The sequence below is a fragment of the Leucoraja erinacea genome, chromosome 2, assembly GCF_028641065.1.
Source record: "Leucoraja erinacea ecotype New England chromosome 2, Leri_hhj_1, whole genome shotgun sequence".
NCBI lineage: Eukaryota > Metazoa > Chordata > Chondrichthyes > Rajiformes > Rajidae > Leucoraja > Leucoraja erinaceus.
This window is the reverse complement of record NC_073378.1, coordinates 63,225,562-63,251,328: the sequence shown is the minus strand read 5'-3', so window position 1 is coordinate 63,251,328 and position 25,767 is coordinate 63,225,562. Positions and strand designations below refer to the sequence as shown.

The 25,767-nt window shown below is 44.6% G+C and overlaps 1 protein-coding gene across 1 annotated transcript in view; it reads left to right on the top strand.

Annotated features, from left to right (window-relative positions):
• LOC129710808 (sodium-dependent neutral amino acid transporter B(0)AT1-like) overlaps positions 1-25,767 on the top strand; it is a 44,577-nt gene that overhangs the window by 5,683 nt on the left and 13,127 nt on the right. Inside the window, exons 2-7 of the mRNA XM_055658062.1 lie at positions 18,914-19,054; positions 20,544-20,681; positions 20,894-21,075; positions 23,145-23,255; positions 24,751-24,863; positions 24,957-25,085. Coding sequence (XP_055514037.1) covers positions 18,914-19,054; positions 20,544-20,681; positions 20,894-21,075; positions 23,145-23,255; positions 24,751-24,863; positions 24,957-25,085 — 814 coding nt within the window. The remainder of the gene's footprint in view (positions 1-18,913; positions 19,055-20,543; positions 20,682-20,893; positions 21,076-23,144; positions 23,256-24,750; positions 24,864-24,956; positions 25,086-25,767) is intronic.

Here is a 25,767-nt window from a genome sequence, read left to right as displayed (position 1 = left end):
TGGACATTTTTTACATTTTACAAGCCAATTAACCAATCCAATTAACCTTCAAACCTGTATGTCTTTGGAGTGTGGGAGGAAACTGAGGATCTCGGAGAAAGCCCACGCAGGTCACGGGGAGAACGTACAAACTCCATACAGACAGCACCTGTAGTCAGGATCGAATCCGGATCTCTGGCGCTGCATTTTGCTGTAAGGCAGCAACCCTACCGCCGTGCCACCGTGACTGCCACCACCGTCAGTGACTGATGAACAAGGTCACCTAGATCTTGTTGCACTTCCTGTTTTCCTAACTTGACAGCCTTCAGATTATAATCCGCCTTCCTGTTCTTGTCACCAAAGTGGATAATCTCACATTTATCCACATCCTTAACAACTCTCACCAACCTCTATAGATGAAAGTAGAAAATATTTTATTGGAATGCATCACAGCTTGGTTTGGGAACCGCTCCATCCAGCACAACAAGAAATTACAGAGAATTGTGGATGCAGCCCAGACCATCATGAAAACCAACCCCCCTTCCATTGACTCCATCTACACTTCATACAGCCTCGGCAAGCCCAGCAGCATAATCAAGGATGAGTTTCACCCCGGTCACTCCCTTCTCTCATCAGGCTAGAGGTACAGAAATGTGAAAATGCATACCTCCAAATTCTGGGACAGATTTTTTCCCAGCTATTATCAGACATCAAATCAGAATCAAATCATATTCTATGTCGCTCTTCCAGGGAGATGCTAACTGCATTCCGTTGTCTCTGCACTGTACACTGACAATGACAATTAAAGTTGAATCTGACAACTGAACCATCCTATCATCAACAAGAGAGCGGTCCTGACCTACTATCAACCTCAGAGGAGAACCTCAGTTTATCTTTGATTGGACTTTACTGGACTTTATCTGCACTAAACATAGAAACATAGAAAATAGGTGCAGGAGTAGGCCATTCGGCCCTTCGAGCCTGCAATATCATTCAGTATGATCATGGCTGATTTATTATTTCCTTTAACATTATTTCCTTTATCCTGTGTCTGTGCACTGTGGATGGCTGGATTGTAATCATGTATAATCTTTCCACTCACTGGATAGCACGCAACAAAAAGCTTTTCATTGTACCTTGGTATACGCGACAATAAAATAAACTAAATTAAACTTAGCTAAACTAAGCTAAACAACTAAACTAAACTAAACTAAACTAAACTAAATTAATCTAAACTATGCTACACTATACTGTAGTATACTATATTATACTATACTATACTATACCATACCAAACCAAAACAAACTACAGAGGTTTGTCAGACTGATTCCTGGTAATGTGGGATATACAACATGTTGAGAGATTAGACAACTAATCCTATATTAATTTCATCGAATTCTAATAGAGATTAACAATCTGGATACAACAGAATGTTTCCTCTGGATGTGTAGAACTATGTCACAATCTCCCAGAGAAGGCTGTTGGTCCAAGTCATTGAATATATTTAAGTTTGAGACAAATGCGTATCTAGAAAGGAATAAAGAGATATGAAGAGAGTTTAGGAATATGAAGATAAAGGCTCTGGCCTGATTACATTGAATAACTGATGAAGAGATGGACTGGATGGCTTATTTGTGTCCTTATTTTGCTGTGATTCCCTGCTAACAAATATGGGTATACGCACATTGGATAGGGGAAAGCTAAGAACTGATTAGAAATTTCACTAATCAACTTAAGAACATGGAGAATAGTGTGATCAGGGAGAGGAATGGTAATACTCTGTGGCACATTGATATCACAAAGGAGGAGGTGTCAGGTCATTTGAAAAGCATTAAGGTTGATATATCACTGGGGACTGATGGAATCTATCCCAAGTAAAGGGCCTGTCTCATGAGCATGCAACTACATGCGGCAAGCGCGATCAAACTGGAAGCAGGGGGCCACGCGGAGGTCGAGTGATCCCCATACAGGGCCTGAGCCACCAGCATGCGACTGCATGCAGCGAGCTCGACCAAACCGGAAGCGGGGGCCGCGCGGAGATCGAGTGATCCCATACGAGTTGACATGAAGTTCGAGCGAAGTCCGCGGGAAGTTCGCGCTAGGCGTACGCTGTCAAGACACTGCGTACGGCGTGGAGACGGTGCGTACGGCATCGAGATGGTGCGTACACCTGTCGAGGCGGTGCGTATGGCCTCAATGCGGCTGCGGGCTGGCAGGCCGTTGCCGCGCAGAATTTTTGAACAGTCGCGCTTGCTGCATGACTGCATTGCTCATGGGACAGGCCCTTTAATGATGGAGGCAAGAGAGGAGATTGCTGGGGCCTTAATAGCTGGTGTCTTTGTATGCTTTATGGTAATGGTCGAAGCCCCAAAATAATGAAGAATTGCTCCTGATGTTTTTGTTTAAATGGACAATAGGAATAATCGAGCAAATTATGCCAGAAATGATTGGAGAAGATTCCTGCAGAGAGATTTTACTTACATTAGAAAATGCATGGACTTATTAAGAAAAGTCAGAACAACTTCTGTGTGGGAGGTCATGTCTTCTGAACGAGGAGGTGACAAAGGTGATTGGTGATGGAAGGGCAGTGGATGCTGCCTGCATGGACTTCAGTAGAGTATTCAGTGACTTGGTAGATTGGATTCAAAATTCTAAGCCAGAGAAGCCAGAGGATAGTATTGGAGGGATGGTGATGTGACTGGAGGTCTGGGCCAATGGTCTAAATCAAGGAGCAGTGCTGGCATGCGTGACAAAACATATGATTGTCTCCATGTTCAGAGTTGCAGAAGATGGCTAATGAATATTTCTACCCTATATTTACCATGGATAAAAACATGAAGACAAGGGATCTTGGCAAAGTTAATGGCAATGTCTTGAGGATTATGTATTAGCATCAAGGAGGTGCTGAATGTCCTAGGATGTATGAAGGCAGATACATCGCCAGGCCTGGTCAGATATATATGCAATGACATCGTGGGAAGCTGGAGAAAAGCAGGAGCCTAGCTGAGAAAAATGAATCATCATTAGAAACAGGTGATGGACCTAAGGACTGGAGGGTGGCTAATTTTGTGCCTCCATTTAAGATAGTCTGCAAACACATTTCTGGGAGGGGGAGCTCTCCTAAAGTCTACAATCCCACTGTTTTAAGAACATTGAGCTCCAGGCTGTTGCGATGGCACCAGGATGCCAGCTGTGTCACTTCCTGTCTGTAGGCAGATTCCTCTACAGGGTTGTCCTCTACAGGTCCAATCAGGGTTGTGTCGTCCTCAAACTTGAGAAGCTTGACAGAGGAGTCTGTGGAGGTGCAGTCGTTGGTGTAGAGTGAGTAAAGGAAAGGAGAGGGGAGAGTACGCAGCCTTCCAGTGCTCCTATGCTGAGGGTCAGCAGGTCCGAAATGTGCTTTCCCAGCCTCACATGCTGCTTCCTGTCTGTCAGGTAGTTGGTGATCCACCGACAGAAGGGTTCAGGCACAGCCAACTGGGAGAGTTTGGAGTGTAGTAACTCTGGCACAATGGTGTTGAATGCAGAGCTAAAATCCACAAACAAAATCCTTGCATAGGTCCCCTGATAGTCTAGGGCTTTAAGCCTTGGAGCGCAGGAGACTGAGGGGTGATCTAATAGCCATAGAATCATAGAACTATGCAGCACAGAAAGAGGCCCTTCAGCCCATCTTGTCCATGCAAACCAAGTTGGCATACTGGTCAAGTCCTGTTTGTCTCTATTTGACCCATAGGCATCACACCCTTTCCTTTCCATATGTCTATTCAAATGTCATCCGTTGTTGCAACAGTATCCGCTTCTATTGCTTCTTCTGGCAGCTCATTCCAGATAAAAACTATGCTCTGTAAGAGAAAGTTGCTTCTTATATCCCTCTTAATTCTCTTCCCTTTCACCTAAATCCTAAGCCCTCCAGCTTTAAATGCTCAACTGTGAGAATTACAATTAGCATTCACTTTCTCCATGCTCCTCGTGATCTTGTACACCACAATAACGTCACCCCGCAATCTCCTATACTCCTATGCTTCACAGTATATCCAACCTGTCCCTATAACTCAAGCCTGTAAACTCCAGAGTTATCCTGGTGAATACCTTCTGCAGCCTTTCCAACATAGCTGGGCAACCAGAGCTGAACATAATACTCCAAGTGTGGTCTTATTACTACTTGTACAACTGCATCACGATGTCCCAACATTTGTACTCAAATTCCGTTCCAATGAAGGCAGCATGCCAAAGGCCTTGTTTACTACATCTGACTTGTCTCTTTCCAGGAACCATGCACCTTTACTCACAGATCTCTCGGTTTGCAACTCTCTCTAGGATTCGACCATTTCTGTTTAAGTCTTGCTCTGGCTTGCCGATGGCTTTCGGCACATTGGACTTCATCAGTCAGAGTATTGAGTAAAGAAGTTTGAAGGTTATGTTACAGTTATTGGACAGTGGTGAGGCCACATACTGTATAGAGTATTGTGTTCAGTTTTGGTCACCATGCTACAGGAAAGATGTTGTCAAGCTTGACAGTGTTTAGAGAAGATTTACCATAATGTTGCCAGGACTCAAGGGACTGAGTAATATGGGGAGGTTGAGCAGGCTAAGGGTTTATTCCTTGGAGTGCAGGCGGATGCCGGATGATCTTTTAGAGGGATGATCTTATAGCGATATACAAGATCATGAGAGGAATAGATAGGGTAAATGCACACTTTTGCCCTGAGTAGGGGAATTGAGAACTGGAGGACATAGGCCTAGGGTAACTTTTTTACACAAAGGGTAGTAACTGTGCGACTGTATGACTCTATGACTCTAAAAGAACATAAATATAATGGTGCACAATGGTGCAGCAATAGAGTTGCTACCTTACAGCGCAAGAGACTTGGGTTTAATACTGGCTACAGGTGCTTGTCTGCACGGATTTTTTTACGGTCTACCTGTGACCTGCATGGGTATTCTCCGAGATATCCGATTTCCTCCCACACTCCAAAGACATACAGGTTTGTAGGCTAATTGGCTTGGTATATTGTCCCTAGTGTGTGCAGGATAGTGTTAATGTGCGGGGATCGCTGGCCGGTGCGGACTTGGTGGGCCGAAAAGGTCTGTTTCAGTACTGTATCTCTAAACTAGACTAAGCTAAACTAAAGGGAACAGGGGAAATAATAAGCACTTTCAACAAAATTTGTCTTTGAATGAACAGCACATTTTAATTTAATACGTGTTCAGGTAAGAGGTGTTTAAACTGAACACCTATGGGCAACCTCTCTGAGATAAAGATTCTCAGAGCACCCAACGATTGCTTTGTTCCTGTTTTTACATTGGTACAAATAATAACATTGTACTGAAAGCATTTTTAGTGTGGGCTCATAATTTACTCTTGAGGTTAAAAACAAACAGATATGTTTCAAAGAATTAAAATGTAAGTCATCTCTGTGAAGAGGAGATAGCAAATTGGGCAGATTGTAAAATGCTACTCAAATCTGAATGTGCTGAACATGAAGCGAAATCTATGCAGCATTTTAGACATGCATGATGTTTGTTTATGCATGTGTGTGCCTGAGCGTATATGTTTGTGTGTTGAAAAGCAAGATGCTTTTTTAATATTTTTGGGGAAATGTGAGTTCTGTTAACTTAGGATTAGTTGCTGATGTTCAAGATACATAAAGCATTAAGCAAACAAACATTGCTTAGGTTCCTGAAAGCAGAATCCAGTAGTTACATGGGTTAAGCTTAATAGTTCTTTTATTTGTTTTTCCAGACATTTTAATGATTGATTTAAAAACAAAATTACCTTAAAGAGAGCTCATTTTATGAATAACTAGTCGGTATCATATCCTTTCTAGTTTTTCCCTTTTCCTCCAGATATGCCACACTCAGATTAGATTTTTAAACCATAACTGATATTTTGGAGAGGTGTTTGTTTTATGGAGTATTTGGCAGTAAATTATTAACTCACCTAATCATAAAACTGTTCCAAGCAACATTATATAATGTACAGCTGCTCTGCAAACAGCTCCCATCTGTCTAATTATTGCCATAAGTGCAATTTTAAGTAATTTCAGGAAAGTAGCATTTTAGATAATGTGCTTGTTACATACACTGCAATAGGTGATAAACTTAGGAACCAATAATTCTCACAAATTGTAACAAAACATACAGAGTCCCCCTTGTCCTCACCTTTCATCTCATCAGCTGTTTTCTCCATTGTTGCCACCTCCAACGGGATCCCACCACTAGTCACATCTCCACTCCTTTCTGCTTTCTGCAGAGATCCTTCCTTCTGCTACTCCCTGGTTAACTCGTCCCTTCCCACCCAAACTACCCCTTCCCCAGGTACCTTCCCGTGCAACAGCAGAAGATGCAAAACCTGTCCCTATACCTCCTCCCTCAACTCCATCTACAGACCCTGACTGTCTTATCAGATGAGGCAGTGGTTCACTTACACCATGTCCAACATCATTTACTGTTTCCGCTGTTCCAGGTGTGGGCTCCTATATATCGGTGATTCTTTCGCTGAACACCTCCATTCAGTCTGCCTAAACCCACCTGATCTCCCGGTTGCTAAACAGTTTAACTCCCCCTCCCATTCCCACATTGACCTTTCTGTCCTGTCACTCCACTGTCAGTGAGCCCCAGAGCAAATTCGAGGAACAGCACCTCACATTTTGCTTGGGCAGCTTCCACCCCAGTGCTATGAATGTTAACCTCTAACTTCAAGTTTCTCTAACTTCAACCCCTACCTTTCTCTCTCTCTCTTCATCATCCCTCTTCCTAGTTCTCCTCCCAGTCAGACTGTCCTGATTAAATGTTATCTCTGTATGCTTCATTACAACCTTCTCCAAGATACAATGATTTTATCTGTATTTCCTTGAACTGCATCCCCTTTGATGTCTCATTTTCACACCTTACTCTTCCTTATCTCTTGTTTAAGAAGTAACTTAAGAAGACGATGCTGGGAAATCGAAGGTAGACTAAAATGCTGGAGAAACTCAGAGGGTGAGGCAGCATCTATGGAGCGAAGGAAATAAGCCCGGGTTAAGACCCTTCTTGAGACTGATGTAAGGGGTGGGGGAGCGGCCTTCGGCATCACACACCCACACACTAACCACCCCCCCCCCCCACACACACACACACTACTACCCCCCCCCCCCCCACCCATTATATTACACATTATTAATTTGCTCCTTTAACCCACCCCCCCCCCCACACTCACCCATAGCTCCACCCCCCACACACACACACAGGCACGGCCACCCCCCCCAGGGGGGGACACAGAGGGAGAGGGACAGACACACACACACAGTGGGAGACTAGAGGGGGGTGTACAGAGAGGGAGAGGGAGGGGGTGGCACACTAACCACCCACACACACAGGGCTGGTTCCCACACACACACATACACACACACTAACCCCCCTTTGATATTATATGAATATTATTCATTCGCTCCTTTTACCCCATCCCCCGCCCTATCCACTCACGCATAGCTCCCAACTGCGCAGGCACGGCTAGAGAGGGGGGGGGTCAGGGAGAGGGGGGCGTAGAGAGGGAGAGAGAGGGTGTAGAGAGGGAGGGGAGGGGGGGCGCACGGCGGACAGGGGAGGCTGGTTCCCGAACGCAAAACTCCACCTCTCAGAGATAGGTCTCACAGAATATTAAGGTGGGGAGAGAGGAGGGGGGGGCAGAGAGAGAGAGGGGGCAGGGCAGAGGGGGGGGGGGGGGGGGGGGAGGGGAGGGGGAAAGGGAGGGTCAGAGGTTAGAGGGAGGGTGGGCAGAGAGGGGGACAGAGAGGGACCCGAGCAAGGCCAAAACGAGGGGCGGAGACAGAGGGGGAGAGAAGTGAGATGAGGCATGAGTGTTCATCGACCAAAGGACTCGGCAATTGTTGGGAAACCTGAGCCGAGGCACGAGCGTTCATCGACAGATGCTGTCGGGAGTTCGACAGGGCGACTTTTGAACAATGGGGGAAGGAGGGAGGGGTGGGAGTTGATGTCAGTCGCAGTGCGATCAAACGTCATCAGACAGATCCATTGTGACATCATCAAGGAATAAGAAGTTATTTTTTCCAAGTTTCTTAAGATTTGTGAACATTTTGATTAATAACTCGAGAAATAATGCATTAATTTTTCAGATAAGATTTATTGCTTTCACGGGATAAATCTCTACCGGAATATGTAAAAAATTTGCTGCCAGGCGCCGTTTCTTCGAGTAGATGTAATCGCACACATACAAATAAACACACACACACACACACACACACACACACACACACACACACACACACACACACACACACACACACACACACACACACCAAGTGTTATAGTTATGAAGATAAGATTGTGCCTTGTTGTTAGAAAGAATTTCGGAACATTTTTAACCCAGGATGTGAGATGGGTCTTAAAACAATTTTCTGTGTTGTTGGCTGGGCTCTAAGAAAGAATGAACACAAAGGCTGTTTAATCTTCCACCTGAAGATAGACCCAAAATGCTGGAGTAACTCAGCAGGACAGGCAGCATCTCTGGAGAGAAGGAATGGGTGACGTTTTTGGGTTGAGACCTTTCTTCAGATTCTTTTTCTCCAGAGATGCTGCCCAACCCACTGATTTATTCCATCATTTTGTGTCTACCTTCGGTGTAAACCAGCATCTGCAGTTCTTTCCTGCACTAATCTTCCGTGTGATGTAAGTACTGCCTGGGACATTAACCAAGAGGTTTCTATCAGTTCCTTATCCAAGCGACTTGCATTGAGTAACTTGCATAGCTCATTAAAGCAGTGATGACTTGTTCAGGTCAATGTGAACCTTGACACTACCATTTTATTGGTATTTTTAGAGGCATTTATGATGTAAAGGAGCAATAGAACAAGGTCAAGGCAAGTGCTGATGTAATCTTCACTGTGAACTAACTTTTGAGTACCCAAAAATGCTGGAGTTAGAACTCAGCAGTATAGGCAGTAAGGCATAAGGTTCTCATGGAGAGGTTGGTTAAGAAGGGTTCAATGGTTGGGTATTAATGGTGGAGTAGCAAGATGGATTCAACAGTGGCTTGGGAGATCCAGATAATGGTGGATTTTTTCCAGGTTGAGGCCAGTGACTACCACAGGGATTTGTTCCGTCCACTGTTGTTTGTCTACATCAATGATCGGATGATGGTAAACCATTAGTATATGCAGTGATACTAAGATAGGTGGGGTTGCGGGTAATGAAGTAGAGTTTCAAAGTCTACAGAGAGATTTATGCCAGTTGGAAGAGTGGGCTGAAAGATGGCAGATGGAGTTTAATGCTGATAAGTGTGAGGTGCTACATCTTGGCAGGACAAATCAAAATAGGACGTACATGGTAAATGGTAGGGAATTGAAGAATGTAGGTGAACAGAGGGATCTGGGAATAACACAGTTCCTTATCTCAAGCAAAAGAAAACTTTTGGTGTGCATTCAGAGCATTGAGTACTTGGGATAATGCTTAAATTGTACAAGCATTGGTGAGGCCAATTCTGGGGTATGGTGTACAGTTTTGGTCGCCTAATTATAGGAAGGATGTCAACAAAATAGAGAGAGTACAGAGGAGATTTACTAGAATGTTGCCTGGGTTTCAGCAACTACGTTACAGAGAAAGGTTGAACAAGTTAGGGCTTTATTCTTTGGAGCAGAAGGTTAAGGGGGGACTTGATAGAGGTTTTTAAAATGATGAGAGGGATAGACAGAGTTGACGTGGAAAAGCTTTTCCCACTGAGAGTAGGGAAGATTCAAACAAGGGGACATGACATGGGAATTAAGGGACTGAAGTTTAGGGGTAACATGAGGGGGAACTTCTTTACTCAGAGAGTGGTAGCTGTGTGGAATGAGCTTCCAGTGAAGGTGGTGGAGGCAGGTTTGTTTTTATCATTTAAAAGAGAGGGCAGTTAATGGGAGGGGAATGGAGAGGTCTGAGTGGGTATATACTAGGGGAGATTATGTGTAACTAGAAGGGTCGAGATGGCATCGTGCCCTTGAATTTTGACAAGACAAGCCTAATCAAGTCCTGAGTTGGGTGTCACAATCAATCCTGGGATGATCTGTGGCTGTGATCAGATTTAGCTTAAGCCAGGTCATGGGTGAGCAGGGGTTATGATCAGCTTGGAGATGAGTTGAGGCTGAGATGAACTAAGCGATGAGGTCAGAGATGAGCCTGAACTCAGGTCAAACAGGTTGAGCTGGAGCAGCGACTAGACTGGTGATGAACTGAGCCTGTGATGGACATTTTGTATCAAATAAAGCCTACAGGTAACAGTGATCACTTACTATAACAACAATGGCATTCCAGTGATGTCCCTTTAAATTACACATGATTACACCTATTCCTTCGCTCCATAGATGCTGCCTCACCCGCTGAGTTTCTCCAGACTTTTTGTCTACCTTTGATTTTTCCAGCATCTACAGTTCTTTCTTAAACTGTACTAAGTGATAGTCTATTCCACAAATTAGATGTTATTTTGTGCAAAGCAGATACACAAGCCCTTCGGAAAATATTGTTAGCTGTCATTTTCTTTCATTCCAATCATACCCTTATTGTTTGTGCACTCATATACAGATATAATGTTCACATATGAATACAAAGTAGTTCTTTCAAGATAGCTAAATAATATTTTGAATGTGAAGCCATATCAAAAGGAAATAAGAGTTGTATAAATCTGTTCATTGAGCGACAGCGCAGAGTAATCTAGTAACAGGCCATCGACACAGGCCCTTCTGCCCAAATTGCCCATGCCAACCAAGATGCCCCATCTAAGTTAGTCCCACTTGCCCATGTCCATATCTATCTATGTTTAAGAAAAAACACTCATTATTTAAATCAAATGTTTAATTTAACTGGATAATAGCAAACTAAGAAGGGGCTCCATGGAGCACTTCAGTGTATTGGTAACCTTTGAGCTGTGAACGGAGTGTGTGCTTATTACCCATCTTAATGCATGTGCTTTGGATGTTTTAGAAAGGTTTAAAAGAAGACAAGACTTTGCCTTCCACCACAGTGAGGAGGAGATTCACTGTGATGGATGTTTGTGTAAATTGTGTTGGTGTGTGTCTAGGTTCTTTTCTTGTTGTATGACTGCAGAAACCAAATTTCGTTTGAACTTTGACAATAAATAAATTGTATAATTGTATAACTTAATGTTTAAAAAAATGACAATGAGCAACTTGGGTGGTGTTTGAGGCCAGATTGTAGAATCATAAAGTCATAAAGTATGGAAATAGGCCCCAGAGATGCTGCCTGACCTGTTGTGTTACTCCACCACTTTGTCTACTTTTGTAATATAGCATCTGCAGTTCCTTGTTTCTACTGATGTGCAGAGAACATGTGTATTGTTTGCCCAGGATCTGTTTGTCTCTGATCAAACTATAATATATGTAGCAAAATGTGAGGTGTTGCATTTTGGGAAGTCCAACATGAGCAGGACCTACACAGTGAATGGTAGGGCTCTGCGGAGTGTTGTAGAACAGATGGATCTAGGAGTGTAGAGCATTGTTCCTTGAAGGTCAAGTCACAGGTAGATAATATGGTCAAAAAGGTTATTGGCACATTGGCCTTCATCAGTCAGAGTATTGAGTACAGAAGTTTGGAGATCATGTTGCAGTTGTATAAGATGTTGGTGAGTCCGCATTTAGAGTATTGTGTTCAGTTCTGGGCACCGTGTTAAAGGGAAGTTGTTGTCAAGCTGGAAAGGGTACAGAAAAGATTCATGAGGATGCTGCCAGGACTAGAGGTTCTGAACAATATGGAGAGATTGAATAGCCTGGGACAATTCCTTGGAGCGCAGGAGGATGAGGGGTGATCTTATAGAGGTGTATAAAATCATTAGAGGAATAGATTGGGTAGATGCCCAGAGTCTTTTGCCCAGAGTAGGTGAAGCGAGGGCCAGAGGTCATAGGTTTAAGGTGACGGGGAAAAGATTTAATAGGAATTGAGGGGTAACTTTTTCACACAAAAGGTGATGGGTGTATGGAACAATACAATACAGTACAATACAATACAATACAATACAATACAATACAATTACAATTTATTTGTGTCATTTGAACCTCATTGAGGTTCAAACGAAATTTGGTTTCTGCAGTCATACAAACAAGAAAAAGAACCAAGACACAACACAATTTACACAGACATCCATCACAGTGAATCTCCTCCTCACTGTGATGGAAGGCAAAGTCTTATCTCTCCCCTGCACTCCTCATTCTCCTCCCAATGTCAGAGTCAAAGCCCCCGGCGGGCGATGGTAAGTGTCCCGCGAACATTAAAGCCGCGCTGGGTGATGCAAGGCCGCGCCCCGGGTCTTGGTGTTGGAGCCCTCGGCGGGCATTTAATTTAAAGCCGCGCCGGGCGATGATGTAAGGCCCCGCTCCAGGTAATTTTCAACCCCGCAACTCGGGCGGGAGAAGTCGCTGATTGCGGAAGCCCCGAAAAGCGGTCTCCCAGCAGGGACCCGCGGGCTCCCGGTGTCACCGTTCACCAGACCTGCGGTTGGATCTCCGAATCTCCACGGTCGGGTCGCAGCAGCGCGCCACCACAGCTCCTCCTGCTCCGAACTCGGCCAGCTCCGAATGGTGGGTAAGTCCGCAGCTCCGCGACTGGAGCCCCAGGTCATTCCAATTGGAGGCCGCTCCACAGTGCTAGGCCCCAACGACAACGGAGACCCGACATGGAAAAGGTCGGGTTCTCCGTGCAGAGGAAATTTTTTAAAGTTTCCCTCACCCCCGCCCCCCACACACATACCCAGTTTAAAAAAAAAGCACTTTAAACTACATTCAAACATTCAAACCCGACAACAAATAAAAAAATGACAGACGGACTGCAGAGGCCGCTGCGACGTGAGTCGCGCCGCCCACCCACACAAGTCGCCAGAGGACGTAGTTGAGGCTGGGACCATCCCAACGTTTATGAAACAGTTATCTAGGTACATGGATAGAACGCGTTTGGAGGGATATTGGCCAAATGTGGGCAGGTGGGACTAGTATAGCTGGGACATGTTGGCTGGTGTGGGCAAGTTGAGACAAAGGGCCTGTTTCCACATTGTGACTATAAATGTCAGAATTCCTTTAAATTCCAAGCATACCACATGGTACATTGAAGAAATTAGGGCAACGATCTAGTATTAGGAAAGGACAGAATGGGGTTCCTACTTAAAACATTGAAAGAAGTGGTGAGTATGGCTGAAGCATCAAAGATACCAGCAGACTCAACTATTGGCCTTGGCTGTGGAATAAGTGTAAATGGTCCCAAGGGTAACTAATGGGAAATGGTCCTGAGGGCGGCACGATAGTAGAATTGCTGCCTCATGGCACCAGAGACCCCAGTTCGATCCTGACAACGAGTGCTGTCTGTACAGAGTTTGTACGTTCTCCCCGTGACCTGCACGGGTTTTCTCCAGGAGCTCCAGTTTCCTCCCACACTCCAAAGACGTACAGGTTTGTAGGTTTATTGGCATGGTGAAATTGTAAATTGTCCCTAGTGTGTGTAGGATAGTATAAGCATGTGGATCGCTGGTCGGTGCAGACTCGGTGGGCCAAATACCTATTTCCACGCTGTATCTCTCTAAGCTAAAAAAATATGGTTCAGATTCTATAGGAGGTCATACATTTGAAAATGAGATGATGTGCTAAAAATGAAAGGTGATATTGTTGCTGCCAGCAATGAGACATTGGTGAGTCTGCTGGTGCCTCGAATCATCAGTTGTGAGGATATGGTGGTACCTTTGAAGAGATATTATAATCTGATGGCATCAAATATTCTTGAGAACTCAGTTTGGGATCAGTACCATGGACCAGAGAATGGCTGGCATTACGTGGTCAGATTAAACATACTGGCATAAAGGTGCAATTTCCAAATATTTTAGATCACACTTGACGGGATTACTTAGTATGCAGTTGGTAGATGGGAGAACTGAAGAAAAGGCAGTCGATAAAGTGGGCAAGTTCAGACGAGCATGTGGAATGTTTGAAAAGAAGGACATAATAGAAACATAGAACATAGGTGCAGGAGGATCCATTTGTCCCTTAGAGCCAGCTCCACCATTTAATATGGTCATAGCTGATCATCCAAAATCAGTACCCCGTTCCTGTTTTGTCCCCTTGATTCCATTAGACCTAAGAGCTATATCTAACTCTCTCTTGAAAACATCCAGTGAATTGGCCTCCACTGCTGTCTGTGGCAGAGAATCCCACAGACTCACAACTCTGAGGGTGAAAATGTTTTTCCTCATCTCAGTCCTAAATGGCCTACCCCTTATTCTTAAATTGTGACCCCTGGTTCTGCACTCCCCCAACATCAGGAACATTTTCCTGCGTCTAGCCTGTCCAATCCCTTAAGAATTATACATGTAAAATTCTTAATGTTTAAAATGTTTAAAAAACTGGTCAATTTTGTTCAAAACTCAAATCTATGTTAATAGTAGCGTCGTCTTCATGGTTCAGCCATGCAGATGTTACAGTTTTATGAGTTCAATGGAAAGCCAGTTGGTCACATGGGTGCAATAAAACAAGGAGATGGCACGTCATGCAGTGTAAGTGGTGGGAGGCCATGCATGGATGTTATTGGAGTCAGTCAAAGTAGCCCCCTGTTGTATTGCCACGGTACAGAGCACGCTTCATGGAGTGCAAGTGCCTCAATGCAACAGTCCAGAAAGAATGGTTGAGCAACTTTGCATGCAGTAGAATTGAATTATGAGTAGCTGGAAACTGGAATGTTTAATGTTGTTTGTTACATAGAAACATAGAAACATAGAAACTAAGTGCAGGAGTAGGCCATTCGGCCCTTCGAGCCTGCACCGCCATTCAATATGATCATGGCTGATCATCCAACTCAGTATCCCGTACCTGTCTTCTCTCCATACCCTCTGATCCCCTTAGCCACAAGGGCCACATCTAACTCCCTCTTAAATATAGCCAATGAACTGGCCTCAACTACCCTCTGTGGCAGAGAGTTCCAGAGATTCACCACTCTCTGTGTGAAAAAAGTTATTCTCATCTCGGTTTTAAAGGATTTCCCCCTTATCCTTAAGCTGTGACCCCTTGTCGTGGACTTCCCCAACATCGGGAACAATCTTCCTGCATCTAGCCTGTCCAACCCCTTAAGAATTTTGTACGTTTCTATAAGATCCCCTCTCAATCTCCTAAATTCTAGAGAGTATAAACCAAGTCTATCCAGTCTTTCTTCATAAGCCAGTCCTGACATCCCAGGAATCAGTCTAGTGAACCTTCTCTGCACTCCCTCTATGGCAATAATGTCCTTCCTCAGATTTGGAGATTTACATATCAGAGTATGTAAGGATTTAAGAACTAGGAACGCGAGTAGACCATATACTCCAAGTCTGTTCCACCACTGATCAAGAACATGGCTGATCATCTATTTCAGTTCTATTTCCATGAGTTTTCCCCCAAATCAGTTGATTCCCTTAACGTCCAGATATCTATTGATCACTGCATTGAGTGCACTGTTGTGACATCCTCCGGCATTTTTGCCACCTCCAAAGGGATCCTACCACTAGCCACATCTACCCATCTCCTCCCCTCTCTGCCTTCCACAGAGACTGTTCCCTCCAAAACTCCCTGGTCAATTCGTCCCTTCCCACCCAAACCACCCCCCCCGGGTAATTTCCCTTGCAACCGCAGGAAATGCTGCACTTGTCGCTTTACCTCCCCCCTCGACTATATCCAAGGACCCAAGCAGCCTTTCCAGGTGAGTGAGAGGTTCACCTGCACCTCCTCGAACCTTATCTACTGCATCCGCTGTTCCAGGTGTCAACTTCTCCACATCGGCGAGACCAAGCGCAGGCTCGACGATCGCTTCGCCCAACATCTCCGCTCAGCTCGCACTAACCAACCTGATCTCCCGGTGGCTCAGCACTTCAACTCCCCCTCCCATTCCGAATCTGACCTTTCTGTCCTGGGCCTCCTCCATTGCCAGAGTGATGCCCAGTGCAAATTGGGGGAACAGCACCTCATATTTTGCTTGTGTAGTTTACACCCCAGCAGTATGAACATTGACTTCTCCAATTTCATATAGTCCTTAGTTTCTCCCTCCTTCCCCTCCCCTTCCCAGCTCTCCCACAGCCCATTGTATCCGCCTCTTCCTTTCTTTTTCTCTCCCTCCCCCGCCGACATCAGTCTAAAGAAGCGTTTCGACCCGAAACATCGCCTACTGCTTCTCTCCATAGATGCTGCCTCACCCGCTGAGTTTCTCCAGCATTTTTGTCTACCCTTGGTTTAACGCTTCTCAGTTAGAGAGGCGTTATCACCACAACCTGCCTTCAAAGCCCTGCAGAAATCTGCACATTTCAGCATGATCTCCTCTCATTCTTCTCAGCTCTGGGGAATATTGGCTCAGTAAACTGAGGAAGGAAACAAAAATCTTTACATTGATACTGTGACAGGTTATACTGTCCTAGGCCAGAATGTGCACCGGAAATGCCTTCACCACTTCCCACTGAGAGAAAACAAAATAATGGTTGACACAATTGTATGAAGCACCCACCAAGTTTTACAGGAAACATAGAAACATAGAAAATAGGTGCAGGAGTAGACCATTTGGCCCTTCGAGCCTGCACCGCCATTCAATATGATCATGGCTGATCATCCAACTCAGTATCCTGTACCTGCCTTCTCTCCATACCCCCTGATCCCTTTAGCCACATCTAACTCCCTCTTAAATATAGCCAATGAACTGTGGCCTCAACTACCTTCTGTGGCAGAGAATTCCAGAGATTCACCACTTTCTGTGTGAAAAATGTTTTTCTCATCTCGGTCCTAAAAGGTTTTCCCCATATCCTTAAACTGTGACCCCTTGTTCTGGACTTCCCCAACATTGTGACCAATCTTCCTGCATCTAGCCTGTCCAACCCCTTAAGATTTTGTAAGTGTAAGAAGGAAGTGTGCTGCCAGCAGATACTGCTGTGCCTGGTTGCCTGTTACAAGTGTGGGCTGTGTGTACGGGGCTGTGATGGCGTTGTGGCCGCGGCTGAATCCGTGCTCCGCGATCGGGCCGGTTCGAACTCTGCGGCCCGGGGCAGTCGAAGCTGCCGAAGCTGCCACCCACCAGTCCAGCGGACGAAGCTGTTATTGCGGGAGTTCCGGAAAAACAGGTCACCAACCTGGGACCTGCGAGCTATTTGGCCATTCGAGCCCTGATGTTGGCAGTGCTTCTACCCTGAACACTGCCGAAACACATTGCAATTTCTGTGCATCTTTGACGGCTTCATTTGTGCTCTGTAATGTAGAAGCCAGTTCCATCCCCCTCCTTCATCTCTTTCGTCTGCTCATCACCAACTATTTTTACTCTGGGTTCCCTATTTTTCTCCCCCCACATCCGTCTCCTTCCACCCACCATTCTTCCCACTGGTTCCATAATTTACTCCCTATCTTACTTCCCTAACAGATCCCACTATTTGCATCTTTTTGCTTTCTCCATTTGCCACCTCCACCCCCACCTGGTACATCTGCCAGTCAACTCTGCCTTCTCTGAAAACATCTATCATTTGCCAGGTCCTGTCCCACACCTTCCCTTCACTTTCTGCCAGCTATTTTCTCCCTACTCCATCAATCTGATGAAGGGTCCTGACACAACATGCTGTCTGTCCATTTCCCTCTACAGATGATAAACACAAAATGCTGGAGTAACTCAGCGGGACAGGCAGCATCTCTGGAGAGAAGGAATGGGCGACTTTTCGAGAACCTTTCATCAGATTTAGATCTGGGTCTCTGCGCATCCCTCTGCAATTGGATCCTCGACTTCCTCATCTACAGACCACAGTCTGGCCATATTGGTGGAAATGTGTCATCCTCGATAACAATCAGCATGGGAGCACCTCAAGGTTGCGTGCTCAGCCCTCTGCTGTACTCACTCTATACTCATGACTGCATAGCCGGACATAGTGCAAGCTCCATCATCAAGTTCACCGACGACAACACTGTTGTGGGACGAATCACTGATGGAGATGAGTCAGAGTATAGAAGTGAGATCGACCGATTTACCAAATGGTGCCAGCACATTGACTTGGCTCTCAACACCAGCAAAACCGAGGAACTGGTTGTGGAATTTGGAAGGGGCAGGATAGGGACCCACAATCCTGTTTATATCAACGGGACAATGGTGGAAAAGGTCAAGAACTTCAAATTCCTGGGCGTGCACATTTCCGAAGATCTTTCCTGGTCCCAGCAATTATAAAGAAAGCACATCAATGCCTCTACTTCCTGAGAAGATTACAGAGAGTCGGTATGTCAAAGAGGATTCTCTCGAACCTCTACAGGTGCACAGTAGAGAGCATGCTGACTGGTTACATCGTGGTTTGGTTCACCAACTTGAGCGTCCAGGAGCGGAAAAGAATGCAGAAAGTTGTGACCACTGCCCAGTCCATCATCGGCTCTGACCTCCCCACCATCGATGGGATCCATCGCAGTCGCTGCCTCAAAAAGGCTGCCAGCATCATCAAGGACCCACACCATCCTGGCCATGCACTCATCTCTCTGCTACCATCGGGTAGAAGGTACAGGAGCCTGAAATCTACATCCAGGTTCAGGAACAGCTGCTTCCCCACAGCCATCAGGCTATTAAACTCGCCATCAAACAGTCTGAACTGTAACAACCTTTTGCACTTTATCTGTTTATTTATGTGTATATGTGTGGTCTATGCTATACAGACACACTGAACTGTTCTGTATTTATGCTTATGATATTCCGTTGTGCTTCAGCAAGCAAGAATTTCAATGTCCTATCTGGGACACATGACAATAAACTCTCTTGACTTGAAGTCTTGACTTGGGTCTCCTATTCCTTCTCTCCAGAGATGCTGCCAGTCCCGCTGAGATACTCCATCATTTTGTGTTTCTCTTTTGTGTCTGACCCGCTGAGTTCCTCCAGCACTTTGTTTTATGGATGTGCACATATGTTTGTGATGCATCAATAAATGTTTCTTCTTTGCCAGGTGCATTCATGATTCCATTCCTCATCCTCTTGGTGCTGGAGGGCATCCCACTGTTGCATCTGGAGTTTGCCATTGGACAACGCATGCGGAGAGGCAGCGTGGGTGTCTGGAGTTCTATCCATCCTTACTTGAAAGGAGTGGGTAAGTGACGAGCATTCCTATTGCCAATGCAGTAATATGATTGAAAATATCAACCTCTTTAAAGCACATTTTCCACAGGATACGACTGTCATTCGAGGGCTTCTGCAGATACATGTAAAAGCAACGCTATTATAGAAAAATAAATGATTTGCAAGTACAGGTAATTTAAAAAATACTCTGCAGATTGGCAAGAGGGAGATAAAGTTAACACGAGTGGTCCTCAGCTGACAAAAGGTAAAAATGAAACAAACCAAAAGTTGCAGAAACAGTGAGGAAGGGGCAGAGGAACCTAAAGAAAGGGCCAAAGATTGGGTGGAGACGAGGAGGGGTGGAACGACACAAGTGAGAGTCATGCCCAGCTGAATGGTGAAAGCTGATGTGGGCCTCATAGAGATGTACCTGTAAATGGAGAAGATCAATGGAATGTGAAACAACAGAAAGGCGAAGAAAAATAAGAATGGGAGAATATGAATCCAAGTTTCCTACTGTGAGGGAAGGCACCAAAGTCAGTCCTCTTCCTCTGTTGTTCTTAATGTTCACACGTGGTCGGGGCCTCCGGGGCCCTCCACAGTCGCCGCTAGGGGTGCCCCGATATTCAGGCCCGCTCGCCAGGATGGAACTCCGACGTCGAAACGGGGGAACAACCTCCGCGGCTTGGACCTCCGAATCAGCCATTTCCTACCAGAGTCCATGGCTCCCGGAGTCCACAGGTCGCGCTGGGCGGCGATTCACGCTGGCGGCCCTCGGCAAAGGGTCCCAGAGACTCCGTGATGTTGAGGTCAGGGCCGCCCGCATTGGGAGCTCTTCAAACCTCAGTTCCACGATGTTGGAACAGCGGGCCCAGCACTCCGGAGCTTCAAACGGCGATCCAGGTAGGCATCGCTCCGCTCCGCGGTGAATCCACGGTGAATCCAGCGCTGCGACTCCGTTGCTGAAGCTTTGGTCCGGTCCTGGGCATGAAAGGCCACTCCGATCCAGCTGGTAGGCCGCGAGGAGGGGGGCGAGGACACTACTTGGAGAATAGTCGCGTCCTCGCCAGGAAGCGAATGGAAAGCGGTTTCCCCCTTACCCTACCCCCCTCCCCCACATAGAAAAAGTAAAGAAACTCCAAAACACACTTTTAAGACAAACTAAAATTTAAAAAAGATAGGAAAAAAACGGACAGACTGGAGGCAAAGGCTGCCTTCAATGCGGCGCCCCAGTTAGCAGGAATCATTAGAACATATATACTTCCTGAAATTAAAATTCAAAATTCCAAACACAATATCAAACAATCTTGTTCACATTCAAAGGATCACCTTTCTACATAAAATGTAGCCAATAGTTTTTAAAATGCCAGCATACAATTCTCATCAATGATCTGAATAAATTGCAGTGTAATTATACCCTCCATTTTTAAAATAGTTTTTATACTGATTTAGAAATAGATTTTTCTCACCTGTTGGCTTTGCTGCATTCATATAATTTAGATTGACTCTTGTTTTCTCAGGTATCGCGTCAATGCTGGTTTCATTCCTGGTGGGTTTATATTACAACAGCATAATAGCATTGGTTATGTGGTACATCTTTAATTCATTCCAAGAGCCATTACCTTGGAAAAACTGCCCACTTGCACCCAACGGTACAGGTAAAGATGGATTTTACAAAATGCCTTATATTCCCACTAGCAAGACATTTTCTGTACTCTACCCACAACTAACAATGATTATAGTTTGACATAAATTGCACCAAGGAGACAATCTGCATGCTTGGTTTATAGGACTGACAAGAATATTATTTGCAGGACTATAATTTCAGGATTAGTATTGATGAGTACTATTTTCTATTATGTTTTGATAGGATATGTGGATGAATGTGTCAGGAGCTCTCCAGTAGATTATTATTGGTACAGAGAAACATTAAATATTTCCACCAGTATCAATGATTCAGGTACCATCCAGTGGTGGCTGCTACTCAGTCTTATTTGTGCATGGGCGGTGCTGTATGTGTGCACAATTAGAGGCATTGAAACAACTGGCAAGGTACTGTACACATTTATTTTACCCGTATTGTACACATTTCACTGTGTAATTAAACAGTCCTGAGGAGAACATGTCAATTTCATCACACTCATGCTCTTTGGAATATTTAATAAAGGGGGACCATGTACGACAACTTTTTCAGTGCCATTACATTCTATAGTTTTCAATGACACGTGTATTATAAAATCAATACACAATAGACAATAGGTGCAGGAGTAGGCCATTTGGCCCTTCGACAGCACCGCCACTCTTTCCCCACACACTCCCCCCCACACTCCATTCCCCCACACATCCTTTTCACACACTCCCCCCACACTCTCCCCCCCACACTCACTCTCCCCCCACACACTCTCTCCCACACTCATCCCACCCCACACACTCCCCCCCGCATCACCCCCTCACACTCACCCCCCACACTCAATCCCCATACACCCCACCACACACTCCCCTCCACACACTCCCCCCCCACATACTCCCCCCAGCACTCACCCCCACCACACTCACCCCCCATCAATGTGATCATGGCTGATCATCACCAATCAGTACCCCGTTCCTGCTTTCTCCCCATATCCCCTGACTCCACTATTTTTAAGAGCCCTATCTAGCTCTCTCTTGAAAGCATCCAGAGAACCAGCCTCCACCACCCTCTGAGGCAGAGAATTCCACAGACTCACCACTCTCTGTGAGAAAAAGTGTTTCCTCGTATCCGTTCTAAATGGCTTACTCCTGATTCTTAAACTGTGGCCCCTGGTTCTGGACTCCCCCAACATTGGGAACATGTTTCCTGCCTCTAGTGTGTCCAAGCCCTTAACAATCTTATATGTTTCACTGAGATTCCCTCTCATCCTTCTGAACTCCAGAGTGTACAAGCCCAGCTGCTCCATTCTCTCAGCATATGACAGTCCCGCCATCCCGGGAATTAACCTTGTAAACCTATGCTGCACTCCCTCAATAGCAAGAATGGCCTTCCTCAAATTAGGGGACCAAAACTGCACACAATACTCCAGATGTGGTCTCACTAGGGCTCTGTACAACTGCAGAAGGACGTCTTTGCTCCTATATTCGATTCCTTTTGTTATAAAGGTCAACATGCCATTCGCTTTCCTCACTGCCTGCTGTACCTGCATGCTTACATTCATAAACTGATGTACAAGGATCCCCAGATCCCATTGTACTTCCCCTTTTCCCAACTTGATGCCATTTAGATAGTAACTTGACGCCATTTAGATAGAAAATCAAATAGCTCTATGAGGTTGGGAGGGATGGCAATGTTTTAAATATCTCAAAGCTGACCCCAACCAAGATAACGGTTAAGAGGGAGGTATGGCACTGGAGTCATGTATAGCCAAATGTTAAGTTTCCTTTCTGATAAGCATCTGACTCAATTAGGTACATGCTTCTGCAAAATCTATCTCCCAGGCTCTTTGATTGCTGGAAACTCACAGTGTTATGGCATTATTGATGAGAATGCATTTGTTTTATATCTGGTAAACAAAAATGCTGGAGAAACTCAGCGGGCGAGGCAGCATCTATGGAGCGAAGGAAATAGGCAACGTTTCAGGTCGGGACCCTTCTTCAGACTGATGTGAGGGTGGGGGGCCTGGACGAAGAAAGGAAGAGGTGGAGCTAGTGGGCTGAGGGAGAGCTGAGAAGCGGAGGAGAAAGTAGGGACTACCTGACATTAGAGAAGTCAATGTTCATACCGCTGGGGTGCAAACTGCACAGCGGTATGCCCAGTCTGAAGAAGGGTCTCGACCCGAAACGTTGCCTATTTCCTTCGCTCCATAGATGCTGCCTCAGCCGCTGAGTTTCTCCAGCATTTTTGTCTACCTTCGATTTTCCAGCCTCTGCAGTTCCTTTTTAAACATTTATTTTTATCTCTGATATTTTGATGGAAATATTAATGCATTGCTCATTCCGCACTTATAAGCCACAGCTATTATATAACTGCAGCTTAAAATTTGGTGTGAACAATATGTGATTTTAATGCGTGCATTTATTAATAGGAATTGCAAGAGTGTGTAAATTAACTTGTTTGTTCTAATTTGATCTTCTCTTGTTTCCTGCAGGCCGTATACATTACTTCTACCATGCCTTATCTGATACTTACAATCTTTTTGATACGAGGCCTGACATTAAAAGGATCTGTAGATGGCATCATATTTCTCTTTACACCAAACGTAAATATTCATTGTTTCTCATTTCTTGTGTGATTTTGATAAGTCAGTGATTTCTATTACATTATTTATTACCAACAATAAATATGGGAGTGTGGTAGTAATTTTAATTCTCAAAATGTATAGTTTGATGTTGGAAGAGATGACCATGTTTAAAACATCTCAAAGCTGATCTCAACCAAGATAGTAGTTAAAGGCAGATGTGGCACGGGAATCACATATAAAACAAAATAATACGTTTCCTTTCTGAGAGATATTCCTGACCAACTACTATTTTTGGAACAATCCAATTGATTTGTTTTTAGCTGATGTTTTTCTTTATATTTCCATGTTTAATTGAATTTGAGTTTATATTCTCAAATTTAAACTTTGATCATTATTAGTTCAGTAACATAACATTTATATGACGTAACCTGGATTTAGGTTATTATTAGTCGAATAATATATAACTTTACATTAAACAGACCTAAATTTCAATTAGAATTTGCCCAGCTTTATGAACTTTCTTCCATTCACTTCCTGGACTCCTAGTTGCAGCAAGGGTCTCATTGCTACACTCTCTTCAAAACATTTCATTTGGTTATATGGTCTTTTTGTGCATCTTGGAGTATAAACAACACAACACAGGAACAGGTCATTCTGCTCCCAATATCTGCACCAAACATAATGCCAAAATAAGCACATCTCCTCTGTTTTCACATGATCCATTTCCCTATATTCCCTGTATATCCGCATGCCTATCTAAATGCCTCTTCAATGGTACATTCGTATCAGCCTCCAGCACCACAGGTACCAACCCATCGTTCTTTGATTTCCTTCCTCCTTTGAATGCCTTCCATCTTTACATCCTGCTAAACTATTTGCATTTTTTTCTGTCACACTTATTGCTCAAAAGGCTCCGATGTAAATGACGTTAATACATTTCCAAAAGGTGACCCCATCCCATCCCAATGTCAACAAAGACAAAAGTATGTAGAAAGGAACTGCAGATGCTGGTTGACACTGAAGATAGACAGTGAAGTAACTCAACAGGGCAGGCAGTATCTCTGGAGAGAAGAAATGGGTGATGTTTCCGGTCGAAACCCTTCTACAGACTGAGAGTCAGGGGGGAGGGAGACCAGAGATATGGAAAGGTACAAAGAGAATGTGAAGTGCGAAAAGGACAGATCAAAGCAGACGATGATCAAGGAAATGTAGAAACGTTCATTGTTGGCTGAGGAAAAGGTGACAACAAGGCATACAAACGGTAAAATTAATTGGGAGGACAGTGAAACGAGTCGGAGAACTAGCTTGGGGAGGGACAGAGAGAGAGGGAAAGCAAAGGTTACTTGGAGTTACAGGAATCAATATTCATACAGCGGAGTTGTAAGCTGCCCAAAATAAAATTCTGGTGTCTGTTTCTTCACATGGCCAATTTGCCCTTTACAAAGCCAAAAGTTATCGATGTCAAATCCATATTTGGTGAAAATAATTATATATCTCTTTCTTTGACTTACAGATGACAGAACTGGCAAATCCAACCACCTGGTTGGATGCTGGAGCCCAAGTATTCTATTCCTTCTCCTTAGCTTTTGGTGGACTGATATCGTTTTCCAGCTATAATTCTGTTCAGTGAGTAGTTTTGCATGTGACTACTAAAGTATAAGTGAATGACAATCCATTGGATTGATGAATATGTAATGGCTGTCTAATTCTTTTCCACAGCAACAATTGTGAGCAAGATGCAGTACTAATCTCCATCATTAATGGTTTCACATCGGTATATGCAGCCACAGTAATATATTCCATTATTGGCTTTCGAGCAACAGCACAATTTGATGCCTGTTTTGACAAGTAAGTTATTTGGGAATACCTGTAGCACAAATATTTTTGCAAGAAAAAGAATTTTGCAGTGTTTCATCACATTCCAAAACCCCTGCCCACCTTCCCATTCCCACGCTGATCTTTCTGACCCGGGGCCTCCTTCTTTGCCAGAGTGAGTCCGCACACAAACTGGTGGAACAGCATCTCATATTCCGCCTGGCTAGCTTACACCCAAAAGATATGAACATTGAATTCTGCAATTTTAGGTGATTCTACCTATTTAACTCTTCTAACATTTTCAACTCTTTCTTACCCCCCCCCCCCCCACCTTACTTCCTCTGTCTGGCTTCACAATCCACAACTCTTCAAACCTGACTCACACCTTCTCTTCTCATCTCTGGCCTTTGTTCCAACCATCTGGCTCCCTTGCCTATGTCGACCTATTACCTGCCATGCTTTGGCCTCTCACCTTTTCTAGCTTTCTTCTCTCCCCAACAATGAGTCTGAAGAAGGGTCTTGACCAGAATCGTCACCTATCCATGTTGTTCGGAGATGCTGCCTGACCCATTGACTTACTCCAGCACTTCGTCCTTTTGTGTATTAAACAGCATCCGTTTTGGCTATTATGGAGTAATTAACTTGCTTGGCTTCTTGAGTTTGTGACCAATAGTAATCTTTGAAGATAGACACAAAATGCTGGAGTAACTCAGCA